At 32.8% G+C, this 15089-nt stretch overlaps 1 protein-coding gene across 10 annotated transcripts in view; it reads left to right on the top strand.

The window, feature by feature from the left end:
• PRPF40A (pre-mRNA processing factor 40 homolog A) overlaps positions 1 to 15089 on the top strand; it is a 53549-nt gene that overhangs the window by 13490 nt on the left and 24970 nt on the right. For all 10 annotated transcript variants that reach the window (XM_043576742.1, XM_043576740.1, XM_043576739.1 and 7 more), the window contains 3 exons: positions 690 to 770; positions 2165 to 2195; positions 4284 to 4300. In XM_043576742.1, the coding sequence (XP_043432677.1) occupies positions 690 to 770; positions 2165 to 2195; positions 4284 to 4300 (129 nt within the window). The remainder of the gene's footprint in view (positions 1 to 689; positions 771 to 2164; positions 2196 to 4283; positions 4301 to 15089) is intronic.

Genomic DNA, 15089 nt, shown 5'->3' with positions numbered 1-15089 from the left:
ACTGTTGGGTCAAAATCCCTTGGAAATTTATGTTAATCCACATGTTTTTCTAATTCATTTTTGGTAGTAAAGATTCATTCATAGTTTTGGATGGCAGACATTGGTAGGCTAGATTAACCTCCAAAACTAGTATTTTCTTTCTTCAGATATTCGTTTATGTGCTTTATTAAGTTTTTCTTTTCAAGAGAAGGCATAGGTGATTTATGTCTGAAGTTTGGGGTTTTTTACATATTTTTTAGTCATGGAATTTTAAGTACCTTTGATCTAGAATTTTTTAAAGAGCCAGATTACTGTAAAATTTATTTACTACAGATATTAAAAGTCAAAGGTGAGAAATAGAAAAAATTTTTGTCTCCGAAGAAGGGAGAAAAACATGAGTGAGGAGTTAAAATTAAAAGAACGTTAATATTCTCAAATTTACATTGGAAATAAAAGTGCAAACTTTTAAGTTTATTTGTTAAAATAATTTTAACTATACATATAAATTATGGCAAATATTAAAATAGCTCATTGATAAAATACTTCATTCATTCAACAAGCACTTACTAAGCATACTATTCATGTAATAATAGTGTTAATTGGGTTTAAATCTTGAGGTGTACATATTAACTTTGATAACCAGATAGATTCTTAAAGTCCTGTTAAATGCTTTGGTTTTATATAGTAACCTTTTTTTACTTTTATTCTAGATGCCTGGAATGATGTCTTCAGTAATGCCTGGAATGATGATGTCTCATATGTCTCAAGCTTCCATGCAGCCTGCCTTACCGGTAATCCAGTAAAAGTGATTATTTTCTGTGATGTTTTGACTGCTTTACCACTTTTATATATGACGTAACATACTATATATAATTTTTTATAGGCTGTCATGTTAGCTTTTTAACTATGTCTTGAGTACTGTAACACAAAATGGGAATTACAGTGGGCTTTTATTTTTTTAGGTTCTTCAGTGATAGACATTCACATTTTTTCCTGTACTTATGTGTAATCTTTAGTTTTTAATCTATGTTAAACAAGAGTAGAATAACTAAGAAGTATAACCTATCCAGTAGAAGCATTTTATTGGTTTGGTTGCATTTTGGGGGGCCAAGGGGGGACGGGAGAGAGAGAGCGCACATGCATGCAAGCAGTTGTGCCCAAAAAGGGCAGGGACAGACAAGAAGAGAGAACATCTTAAGCAGGCTCCCTGCCCAGACCAGAGCCCAACATGGGGCTTGATCTGACAACTATGAGATCATGAACTAAGCCAAAATCAAGAGTCAGATACTTAGTCCACTGAGCCACCCTGCCCCTGGTCTGGTAGCATTTTAATCTTAAAGAGTAGACATTTGCTTTATGGAGTGTTAATTAAAAATTGATGTAGTGGGATTTAGTACTCGATCCTAGATTTAGAAATCAGAAGGTTTTATTCAAAATTTATCTTACATGAGACTTCAGTGATGGCACATTACTTAGAAAATGCTTGACAGCCTTTTCACCCTTATCGAATTGTATAGCAATATGTATATCATTATTATATTCATATGAGCATAACTTATTTATTACCTGGTAGCCTAGTGGTTGTAATGAGTAGATGTGGCATACTCCACTGGGGTGGTAAATTTGCAAAGGTCTTATCCAAAACCCTTGGGCCAAATATATTCTTAAGTTGTTTAATATTGTAAAATTGTACTTTGTGTACTCTATATATCACATAAAGGTTTCCCTCGGGGTGTTTGGACAGTGCCTTATAATTTCGAACACAATATTTCTGTAGCAGTATCTTAGGGATGTTCTGTCTGGAGTGGGATAAATAAAGACAAAGAGCTCGTGTCATTCAGGGCAGATTTTGCCACTCTAATGAGTGTTGATTTGAAACTTGAAAAAACTTGGTTTTTAGAGCTTTTTCTGTTTCAGAATTGTGGGTAAAGGGTTGTGGAACTATATGTAACTGATGATCACATAAATAAAACACTTAGATTGAAGTGCTTCAGTAGCCCCAAGTTATTGGTGCTTTTACAGTTTATAGCAAGCTCAGGGAACTAATACCACTGAAACTTACTGAGAAACTGAATCCGTGGCTTGAGAATTATACATAAAGGGGACTGATTGTGCTTTATGAGGAACATATATAAAATATAGTTTAAACAGGTGAATATTACTAATTTCATTTTTTTTCTTACAGCCAGGAGTAAATAATATGGATGTAGCAGCTGGTACGTATGCCATTTATGGTTTAAATATTAAACTTCATTTGAACAGTAGCTATCGTTTTATTATAATAAGTAATAAAAGCAGTGTCTCTTGGGGCTTTATGATTAACTCCTGATTATTTTTTCTTTTTTTTTTTAAGCCGTGGGAAACAGGGGTAGCATTCATAATTTAATCCATAAAAAATTACTAGATCTGGAGTCCTGGGACCAGATTTGGTCTACACAGTTACTCTTTACCCAAATGTTTTTAAGTTTTATAATTAGTTGACAACATTTAAAGTCTGTGGGCCCTATGTAAGAATTAAATGTATCTTTTTACACAAAGATTTGAATTTATCTTGAAAAATGGGATTATCTGAATATTCATTGTTGACAGTGGTCCTTATGAACACAGTAGGTAATCAGAGAATATTTGAATGAGAAATTCTGGTTGAGCCCATACTTGTACTCCGCAAACATTGTGGAATGAGGTAGTAACTCCTTCCTTTAGATATGAAGGCCAACTCTCATTGGCCTTCTGGACTACTTCGTCCTTGTAGCCATTGGAGTTTGTAGACCTTGTGGTAAACCAGCCAGTTATCAATAACTATTTGTTTCACCTAGTGTACTTTCCATATATAATAGTAATGCCTCAATTATCCATGAATAAATAATGTTCCAGATAAATTGGTTTTACAGATGCTGAGCCTTATTCCATGATTATGCCAAAACATTTCTTGTTTTAAACATGGTTTGAAATATTTAAAATGCACTATGTTGTGCTTTTCTGCAGGTTTATATGGGGCATAATTGGTCTTTTTAAGATACTTCACAAATTTATTTAAGCTCAAATGATGTTCTGAAATACATAGTATAGTATTTTGCCTATTTAGATATCTAGAGCTGATTACTGTTACTATTAGCCTAAATAGTACTGGAAAATCACCTTAAAAATTTTTTTTTTAACTGAAGTATAAGTGATATACAATATTCTATTAGTTTTAATTGTAGAACATTTTGATTCGATATTTTAATACGTTACAAAATGATCCCCATAGTAAGTCTAGTTACCATTTGTCACCATCCAGAGTTACTATAATATTATTGACTATACTTCCTGTGCTGTTCATTCCATTGCCTTATTTTACAACTGGAAGTTTGTATCTCTTAATCCTGTGTGCCTATTTTGCCCTCCCCTCTTTGGTAACCAACAATTTGTTTCCTGTGTCTGTAAGTCAGAAACAGACTCATAAAATTTCTTCTTAATTACTTTTTAAATGCCTTAGCTCTACCAGTGATATCCATAGTAGCTTCCTTTGATTGTTCTCAGTATATATATGTGTGTGTGTTTACTTTGTTTTATTCTCTTTTTACATATACTTTCTTTTTTACATGTAGTTTTAAATTACTAGTTTCTAAAGTTAAAGCTTATTCATTTGAACTTGGTGACTAATGGGGATTTCCCCTTATGTCTAAAGGGGTTTTGATAATAATATAGGATAGTACCATCTAATAGACCTTTCTGCAGTGATGGAAATGTTCTGTAATATGTACTGTTGAATACAGTAGTCAATAGCCACATGTGATTATTGAGTCCATGAAATTGGCTAGTGCAAAAGAACTGAATTTTTTTATTTTATTTAATGTTTATTAAAAATTTTAACCTAAGCAGACGTGTGGTAGCTACTGGATACTGTATTGTACACCACAAGTATGGAATTTATATCGTGGAAGTTGCCAGAAATCTAAAGCATAGAATCTGAAGTCTGACGTATTATATTTCAGTACTGTAGTAGAGAAAGGAATTAGTCAAGATAAACACCTATAACAGCAAGACGAGAAACAAAAGGCAGAGGTTGTGAATACTTCTCAAACTGGATCCAAGTGAGTTTTCATTTTGCAGGTTCAAAGTGCCACTTTATTCTGAAAATGCTTTAGGCTGTAGTATTTGTTTTGTGGAAAAGAGAGCATGCACATAGGTCACATGGAACAGCCTTATATTTAGTGTGCTAGGATAAGGCAGAAGAAATAGTATGAACAAATACTTTAAAACTGTTCACTCAAGGAGAGTATGATTTATCACATTGTAAATATTCTTTTTTTTTTTTAAAGGTACAGCGTCTGGTGCAGTAAGTACCTCTGGAATATATTTATTTCATTATACTTCTTTAGCCTACATTGATCCTTATTTCTGTTTTAAAGTTTATCTACTAAAGTTGAATCTTTTTTTCTTTCTTTTCTATGGCAAAGGTTGAAAAATTGTTTGAGGGGCACCTGGGTAGCTCAGTTAAGTGTTTGACCCTTGATCTCAGCTCAGGTCTTAATCCTAAGGGTGTGAGTTCATACCCCATGTTGGGCATGAAGCCTACTTAAAAAAAAAAAAAAAATTGAATGATTTACCTTAAAATCTAATTTTGATGGGGCTTAATGAGAAAAAAAGGAATCAGCTACATACCAGATTTTACAAAGATTTTAATTTCCCTGGTACGATTAGAAGGGAAACAGAACTAGTAGGAACACAGTAATTAACCAATAATTTTCACATAAGGTTTATATTAGAACATGCTTTCGTATACAAACATTTGTGTGCCCTTGTTTATTACTATAAGTCTTACATAAACTTTTCCTAATACACAGAATTTTAAAATACTTTTTTGCTTGTACCTTCCCTAATTGTGTCAGAAAGACCAATACGATATTCAGAATTGGTTGACTTTTCCCTCCCTTAGGGAAGGAGAGAATGATACCTCTATGCTGCATTTCTTTTTCTCCATACTTGATTTTAAGATAGTAGTTACAGTTATTTTTGTTAATATTTCGGTATGTGGTGTTCTGTTACATATTTTTATGATGTTTGAGAAAATAAGCTTGAAAGCCTTACTTAAAGATTCCTATTTTGGGGCGCCTGGGTGGCGCAGTCGGTTAAGCGTCCGACTTCAGCCAGGTCACGATCTCGCGGTCCGTGAGTTCGAGCCCTGCGTCAGGCTCTGGGCTGATGGCTCGGAGCCTGGAGCCTGTTTCCGATTCTGTGTCTCCCTCTCTCTCTGCACCTCCCCCATTCATGCTCTGTCTCTCTCTGTCCCAAAAAAAATAAGCGTTAAAAAAAAAAAAAAAAAAAGATTCCTATTTTATCCTTCTTGATAAAAGCCATAGCTTTTGGCCTCAAGGTTTCCTTAGATTTTTGTGTTTTTTAATTCCTTAAATATCAATGGAAAGAAGACTTCATATGTATGATCTGATTTAATCAAAATAGTCCTGAGAGGTAGCTGTTATCCTCATATTACGGTTGAGGAAATACAGAAAGCTGTGACTTGATTATAAATGTGTTAATATTTTAAATATGGGGGGAAGACTTTTAATTGTGAACTGTATTTAAATGTTTTAAAGTTTCTTGTATCTTCTGTTTTTTAAAGTTGAATGGTTTTTAAATGTCCATGTCGTATTCTTCCATTGTAAGTGCCTTTTTGTATTTTTGACTAGTGATTGCTGCATGTTTTTCCTATTGATTTAAATAATGCAGGCTCACTTGAGGGATTAAGAAGCAAACATAAGTTAAAAAGAAGAAAGTAAATTTCACCCTAAATTTTTCCACCTTGAGGGGACCACCACCATTAATGTTTTGGTTGTGTCCATTGTCTGTGAAACCCCTTTTTCCCTCAATTGGAAGAATCTTTTCTATCATATATTAAATTTGTACATACTCTGACATCTGTTTCTGAGTTTTCTTCTGCATTGGCTGTATTTGTTTTTCATCCAATTTCTCACGTTTTCCAGTTAAAATAACTTTAATATTTAGTAAGGCAAGTCTTCATGGTTTCTCTTTTCATTATTTCCTTAAATGGTTTTGGATGTTAGTACATGAATTCTTGTATCCCCCTCCAAAAATAATCTGTAAGTATACACATACCCACACACACTCAAAAGACAAAATTGTGTTTTTATCTGGGATTATATTTAATTCATTTCAGTTTTGGGAGAATTGACATTTTCTACTTTTCTATTAAATTTTCCCGTCTAAAAATACTGTATATTTGAAAACTTCTTTTTGCTTTAATTCTTATTAGATTTCAGGTACACAAATTTGAGTTACTTGAATTCTTCAGATGATAGTCATTGTCATTGATCCTGAGAGGATTCCTCACATTTTTTCACTTTATTCTTCATCTTCACTCCCATCTACCCTCCTGAATAGGTGATCACTTGGATACATGTCCTCAGAAATGCATGTATTGGGAAAAGTTCAGGAAATTTTTTGTGTAGATTTTTTGGGTGTTTTTTCTTATTCTTATTTCTTTATATTCTTTGTTTATTTTTTTACAACATAATAATTTGATATTTGTATCCATTTTGAAATCACAATACATCTAGTTAACATCTGTCATTATACCTGGTTACAGATCTTTTGTTCTTGTGATGAGGACTTTTAAGATGTACTCTCTTAATCTTCAAATATACAACACAGTATTAATAGTAATTACCATGTTGTGCATTACATCTCCATAACCTACTTATTTTAAAATAAGTGGAGATTTGTACCTGTTTACCCCCTCCACCGATTTTGAACCTCCACACGTAATCTGTTCTCTGTATCTGAGTTTGGGTTTTTTAGATTCTGCATGTAAGTGAGATCTTAAGGTATTTGTTTTTCTCCCTCTGACTTCTCTTACTTAGCATAATGCCTTCAAGGCCCGTCTGTGTTGTTGCAAATGGCAAGATTTCATCCTTTTTATAGCTGAATAGTATTTTTGTGCGTGTACCACATCTTTATCCATTCATCCATCTAGGGACATTTAGGTTATTTCCGTATCTTGGCTGTTGTAAATAATAATGCTGCAATGAACCAAGGGGTACATAAATCTTTTCGAGTTAATGATTTTGTGTTCTTTGAATAAATGCCCAGAAGTGGAACAGCTGAATAGTATGGTAGTTCTACTTTTAATTTTTTGAAGAGCCTTCATACTATTTTCTGTAGGGGCTACAGCATTTACATTCCCACCAGTGGTGCATGAGGATTTCCTTTTCCCCCACATCATGGCTAACATTTATTATCTCTTTTGGAGAATAAGCATTCTAACAAATGTAAGGTGATACCACATTGTAGTTTTGATTTGCATTTCCCTGATAGTGATGTTGAGCATCTTTTCATAAGTCTTTTGGTCATCTGTATATCTACTCTGGAAAAATGTCTGTTCAGATCCTCTGCCTGTTTTTTAATCAGATTTTTAGGGTTTTTTTGTTTTGTTTTGTTTTGTTTGCTGTTAAGTTGTATGAGATCTTTATAGGTTTTGGATGTTAGCCCTTTATCATTGCATGTTTTGCAAATATTTTTCTCTCATTCAGTAGGTTGCTTTTTCATTTTGTTGATTTCCTTTGTTGTGCCAGAGGTTTTTAGTTTGATGTAGTCCACTTGTATATTTTGCTTTTGTTATGTTTGCTGTGGAATCAGATCCAAAAAAATGATTGCCAAGAGTGATGATCAAGGAGCTTTGCCGCCTTTTTTCTAGGAGTTTTAGGGCTTCAGGTCTTACATTCGAGCCTAAATCCATTTTGGGTTGATTTTTATGCATGATGGAAAATACTAATCTAACTAGTTAGTTTTATTTTGCATGCAGCTGTCCTTTTCGTGTATATTTTTGCCTCCTTTGTCGTAAATCAACCATACATAAGTTTATTTCTGAGATCTTGATTCTGTTATACTATCTAGATATCTGTGTTTATGCCAGTACTATATACTATTTTGATTACAATACCTTGGTAATACAGTTTGAGAGCAGGGAGCATGATGCCTCCAGCTTTGTTCGTCGGATTACTTTTTAGCTATTCAGTCTTTTTGTGGTTCCATCCAAATTTTAGGACAGTGTGTTCTATTTTTTTTTAAAGTGTCATTGGAATTTTGATAGGGATTACATTGATTCTATAGATTGCTTTATGTAGTATGGACATTTGAACAATATCAGTTTTCAATCCATGAGCATATGGAACATCTTTTCCATTTATTTAGTCTTCAGTTATTTTCATCAGTATCCAGTTTTCAGCATACAGGTCTTTCACCTCCTTGCTTACATTTTTTCCTAGACATTTTACTATTTTTGGTGCATTCATAAATGGAATTTTTTTTTTCTTAATTTTTCTTAACTTTGTTCGTGTTTAGAAATGCAACAGATTTTTGTACCCTGCAATGTTACTGAATTTCTTTCTAACAGGTTTTTTGGTGAAGTCTTTAGGTTTTTTATATATAATTTTTTTTTTCTATAAATGATATTATACTATCTAAATTTTTTAATCAGTTTGTCAGGTTGTCCAAAAAGATAATTTTGGTATTTTGATTGGCGTTGCATTGAATTTATAGATTGTGGGGCGTATTTACAATATTAAGTCATATCAGTGAACATGGTAGTCAGTTTTTTTGTCTGTTTTGTAATACGGCTTTAAGTTTTTCCTATTGAAGGCTTGTCTATCCCTCATTCTGTTAATTTATAGATGTTTTATAAGATTTGGTGCTATTTTGAATCTTTCTCCTATACTTTATCCAGGAGGTTTGCTGAACTCCTGTTGCTTTTTGGGTTTTCTGTGTGTGTTACACTATCTTCCTCAAATAACGAGTTTTTCTAATCATCATATCTAATATTTCAACTTTTATTGTGTCAGCCAGAACCTCTAGTACTATGGTGAGTAGTAGCAGTGATAAACTGTCATCTTTATCTTGTTTTCTCTCTCAAAGCAAATATGTATTGAATTTCTGTATTTAATATGTTTACTGCAGCTTTTTGATGTATGACCCTTATTAAGTTGATGCTTTCTTTTCCTGGTTTGCTGAGAGAGAGGTCATTATGAACTGGATTTTAAAACTCATAGTTGAGATGGTCATGGTATTTTTTCTGTAGTCTGTTAAAGTGCAAGTGTACAGATATATTTTCTGATATCTCATCTTAGCATTACTAAAGTGAATCCTAGTTATTAATTAAGGGTGTTAAGAATATATATATGTGAACCTGTGTATTTATTCCTTCTGAATTCAATTCGCTAATATCTTACTTAGGTTGTTTCTATCTGGGCAGTAACCCTTTTCTTTCTGATCCTTAGAACAACTTATATAAATGATGCATAACTTATTTCTTAACAGCTTGATAGAACACAACTAAAAACTAACTGGGCCTAATATTTTTTGAGGATAGAGATTTTGGATTACCATTTCAATTTCTCTGGTGGTGGTTGAGCTATTTCACTTTTAATTTTCTTCTAATTTATGTTTTTACAGATACCTACTTTGTTGAGATTTATTTAGCATAGAGTTAGAAATCCTATCATTGCTTTTACTTTGCATTTTGGAGGGGACAACCATTCAGCTTATTCTGAGGTCATCTTTATTTCCTTCTTGGTTACTCTGTTGCCTTTTTTCTAGTTTCTTGAGTACTTAACTCATGGTTGTTACACATTCTTATTTTTTATAGTGCTATAGCTGTGTTGCTTAAGATTTGACATAGTTTTCATTTTACTCAGCTCCCAGTATCTTTTCTTTTTCCTTCATTTGACTTCTTTGTTAAAAGGGTATTAAGTGGTATGTTTTTCTTGGTTTCTAGGTTTAGGATTGTTTTAAATAGACTGTTTTGTAGAGCGATTATAGGTTCTTAGCAAAATTGAACACAAAGTAGAGAGTTTCTTAATACCCCCTCCCCTTACTTGCATACAGATGCATATCAGCATCTCCCACCAGAGTGTTACATTTGTTACAATTAATGATCCTACATTGACACATCTTTATTACCCACAGTCCAATTTACATTAGAGTTTAGTCTCAGTGTTCTGCATTCTATGAGTTGTATCTGTCATGACAGTGCATACAGAGTAGTTTCACTACCTTAAAAATTTCCACCCCTTACCCCTGGCAACGACTGATCTCTTTATTGCCTATGTAGTTTTACTTTTTCTGAGTATCATATGGTTAGAATCATACAGTATATACCCTCTTCACTGGCTTCATTCACTTAAATGCATTTAATATGCTTTTTTTTTCATGGCTTAATACCTTTTTTCTTTTGGGGACTGAATAATACAATAGTAACAATAATAATAGTGAATGATATTTCATTGTTTGGACTTGCCACAAGTTCATTCATCTACTGAAAGACATCTTAGTTTTGCTTCCATGTTTTGGCAATCATTAAAACTATTACAAACATTAATTAGTAGGCCTTTGTGTGGACATAAGTTTTCAGCCATTTGGATAAATAACCAAGGAGCATACTTGCTTGATCATATGGTAAAAATGTATTTGGTTTTTGGGGCACCTGGGTGGCTCTGTCAGCTGAGTGTTCGACTTCGACTCAGGTGGTGATCTCATGGTTTGTGAGTTAGAGCCCCACATCACAGAGCCCACTTTGGATCTTCTGTCCCCCTCTCTTGTGTGCACTTGCTCACTCTCTTTCTCAAAAATAAACATTAAAAAAAATTTTTTAATGTATTTAGTTTTTTAAGAAATTCCCAAACTCTCTTCCAAAGTGGCTATGCTGTTTTGAAGTCTCACCAGTAATAAATGGGAGTTAATTTTAATTTGTAGTAATGTACAGTGTTAAGAATCTTGTCATAGGCTTCTTTATCCCCTGTATGTCTTTTTTGGTGAGGTATCTGTTCAGATCTTTGACCATTTCTTGATTGGGTTGTTTGTATTCTTAATGCTAAGTTTTAAGGGGTCTCTGTGTATTCTGGGGTGCCTGGGTGGCTCAGTCAGTTAAGTGTCTGACTCTTGGTTTTGGCTTAGGTCATGATCTCACAGATACGTGAATTCAAGCCCTGCATCAGGCTCTGCGCTGGCAGCATGGAGCCTGCTTGGGATCTCTCCCTCCCTGCACCTCCCCCATTCGTGCTCTCTCTGTCTCTCTCAAAATAAATAAACTTTAAAAAACAAAAAGCGGGGGTTGGGGGAGAGGGTTGTATATTCTGGTTAACAGGTGGTTTTTTTGTTTGTTTGTTTTTAATTTTTATCACCGGTGCCCTTTGCAGATGTTTTGTCCCAGGTTTTGGCTTGTCTTTTCATTCTCTTTACTGTGACTTTGGCAGAACAGAAATTTTTAATGAAGTCTCTGACAGTTACTTCTTTTCTTTCATGGATCATGTCTTTGGGTGACATTTTTTTTCCTTTTTTTTTAATGAAGTATACTTTTTTGCATATAATCTTTAGAAAGCAGTCTATGAGCTGTTGTTTGCATTGTACTAAACCTTCATTTGTGTTCATTTTAAGATTAGATTTTTGGAATATTTTGTGTGCTTTTAATTTAAGGTCAATTTGTGATTCTTTTGTCTTGGCGTATCTTTCATCTGTTTGATCTGCCTAAGGGGGGAGTGTCTTAAAATCTTTAACTTGAAAAGATCTCATATTTTTCTCCCTGTATTTTTTTATTGTTGCTGTGATTTCAAGACTAAATTGGTAAATGCATGCTAAGTTTGGTGTGTTGCTTTTTACCCATACAGAAGTCCCTCTGGTTTCATTTTGGTTTTTGCTTTAACTTCTGTTTAGGTGGGATAAACTGCTATCATAGCTATTTTTATTTATTTTACCTTCTAAAAATTTGTTATATTGTGAATAGGATATTTTTGTGTTTTCATTTCAAGCTAGTTATTGTAAGTTCAAAGATTTTTATATATTTACCTTATAGCCAAGTGGAATATTGGAATACTTTTTTATTTTCCTAGAAAATTAGAATACTTTTTTTTTCATTTTAACTAGATTTTATTTGAATCTTTAGCAGTAAAGATAAGAGAATATATCTCTTTCCCAAATATTTATACCAATTATTTATTTCATTTTATTGCCATAATGTATTTGTTGAAACAGTGATTGCAGACTCGCATTTTGTTCATGATTTTAATGGAAGTGGCTTTACAGTAATTTTTATTGGTTTTTGATAAGTTGACCTTTATCATTCAGGGGTTTTTGTTAAGTGTGTTTTTTTTTTACTTCTGAATGGTCATAATTTTCAAGATGTGATTTGACCAAGTCTGTTAGTGTGCTCATGTGGTGTTTTCTTTTTTCAATTTGTTAACAGAAATAATTTCTTCTTTATAGATTTCCCAATATCAAACCACCTGGCACTTCTACAATAAGTTCTACTTTGTCCGAATATATACAATGCAGGATTCTTTTGGCTAATGGGTTAATGTTATATTTAAATTTTTACATTTAAAAATAACATTCATAAGTAACATTACCTGCTTCTCTTTTGATACCTTTCTCTTGAGTTTTGTTATTAGTAAGGAACTTTTCATCTTTTCTGATTATCTGAAGTATATTGTATGTCTCTGTTTTTTTTAAAGTTTATGATGTGGTGTTTTATGAAATTGTCTAGTTGGGTTCTTTTATGGTAATTGGAATATTCATGTATGATGTGTTTTCTTCTAGGGTAAATTGTAGTCGTTTGTGAGGAAATAATTTCCTTTAGATTTGGGGAATTGATTGTAAATCATCTGTTTGTGGTTATGTTGTTCCTTAATTCTGATCTTATATTTTGGGTTTTTCTCCTTTCCCTTATTTAGAGTAGTTGAGAGGACTTTCCTGTCTATTTAATGTTAGATTTAGTCACTTGCTTTTGGTTTTGTTCAGTTGGGCTTATAGTTTACAGAAGTATCTATGTATGTATAAATGCGTATCTCATGTGCATATAATTATTTATATGTTTATTGAATTTATTCAGAACCTAATTGTTGACTAGCTTTTTGGAATCTTTTAGCTCTCTTGATAATTATATATGTGCATTTTTTCCCTTTACCCAGTCTTCCTTTTAAATATTTTCTGTGTATGTTTTGCTGATATATCACAACGTCTTACTCTGTTTCACACTGTATCTTCGACATTTTCTAAACAGATCTCCATAAGTCCACAGTATGATGGACCCTAATTGAACTCTTTTCCTATGAGTGTGGATACTGAATAATCTCAAATTTTTTGACATTACAAGTAATCCTGTAGAGGACATTCTTGTACATCTTTGCAACTATATAAATGGGATTTTGTGAATAAAATATCAGCATTAAGAGATTGCTTGCATTTTGAATTTTGATGAGAACTAGCAAATTGCCATTCAGCAAAACAATACTAATTCCATTCCCAACACTAGCATGACAGTGCACTTTTCTTCACACCCTTTAACATTGTATACTAAGTCTGTGATTTATCTGATGAACAAAGTTTTCACGTAATGTATGCTTCCTTGATTTACTAATGAAGTTGAATATCTACTTATCTGCATTGAGTTTTGTTAATGGCGATGTTTATTTTTCCATTAGATCATCTTAATGATTGTAGTAGATATTTGTATATTAAGAATGATAGTTTTTTAATTTCTTCTTCATATTTATCCTTCTAGTTTATCATTTGTAAAAATGTCAACTTTTGGTTGATTCCCCAGACCTGCCATTTGTCTTGACAGTTTTTTAATAATACAGTAACTGTCAGTAATAAAATAATTTTGGGAAGGCTGTCATCTGTGACAAAAGTGCAGAATAAAGCTCCAATGCAAGGATTATCTTAGTATCTCTTACAAGCCCTCTAAGCAGCTAACCTTAAGGTTAAAAGTTAATGTCCTGGTTTGGGGCCATTCAGAATACTACACATCTACATGTTTATTAGGTTTTCTCTAATTATGCAGAGGCAGTCTAAATATTTGATAGGCATCATTGGTGTATTGGTCTGGAGAGGTCTTTCTTTTAAAAAAAATGGTAATTTTTAGGAAAATATTTTTTGAATAGACTGTACTCAGTACTTAACAACTATTTGCAGAAGTCATGTTTTATCCTATGAAGAAAGTTGTTATCTATATACCCATTGATATTTTATGCCATTCTTCATCTTATATTCAGCATTCAGGATACATTTGTTTTTAAGTTTTTCTTTTAAAATATTAGTCCTAGTTTTGGCCAGAGGCAAGATACAGTTTTACTTCAAGTTGCAGATTAGATGCATTTAAGGAAAAGGAGCAAAAGCTTATCAGATAAATCATTTTCCTTACTCCAGAATTGACTTCTATAAGTGGATTTGGTATATTAGTTAAGGTATTGGTATAGATTGTTTCTATTGATGCAAAGTGTTAGAGACTTGTTTCATAGGACCTCAGTATGTGGGCCCAGTGTTCTAATGAACTCACTAGCTAGCTGTGTTACCTTGAGCATATTCTTGTATTTTGTTGTGTTACGTTTTCTCTTCTATAAAGTGGAAATAATAAATTGTATCTACCTTGGCAAGGTTATTAAAAGAATTAACTGAAAATTGATACAGTGCTTCTTACTCATTAGGAGATCAGGAATTTATCTGTCCTTATTGACAGACTGTTCTGAATATAATATCCCTGACAAAACATTTCAGCATGAGTAGATGTGGTCTTTAGAAGCAAATATGACTGAATTGTTCTAGTTTTATTATTTACTAACTGAATCACTATGAACAAGTTATATTAACCCTCCTAAGTCTTGGTTTTCTTCTTTGAAAAATGAGGATAGTGTTCATATTGCTTGTAGTGTAGCTGTAAGACTTGAATAAAGTAGTAGCTAATGAATACTAAATTGTTTACTGTTTGTTTTAGTGGTTTGTATATCTCTCTCCTGTTTTTCCCTATTATTTGGCACCCTTTTTCATTCCATTTTTTCATAAATTTGTTTCTGGTGAACTTCTTTTCCTTGATGCTCTTTAGTAGATGTGACTTGGGAAGTTTAAATATAATTTTGGAACTTAGGTCAATTTCCCTTTAGTGCAGTCTTGTTTGCTCCAGAGAGATTGTATTTGTCATACTCTGCATGAAGTGCTAGAACAAGTTAAAGAATTTAATATACCTTTTGAACTATCTTAACTATCCTACACCATGCAAAAAGCCATTTTGCAGTCATGTCAGATGACTTAACGAATTTATATAGAAAAGGCCAAACATTTCC

Source organism: Prionailurus bengalensis, chromosome C1 (assembly GCF_016509475.1).
Source record: "Prionailurus bengalensis isolate Pbe53 chromosome C1, Fcat_Pben_1.1_paternal_pri, whole genome shotgun sequence".
NCBI classification, from domain to species: Eukaryota; Metazoa; Chordata; class Mammalia; order Carnivora; family Felidae; genus Prionailurus; species Prionailurus bengalensis.
The sequence above is the reverse complement of the archived record's forward strand: the minus strand, read 5'-3'. Positions and strand labels throughout refer to the sequence as shown.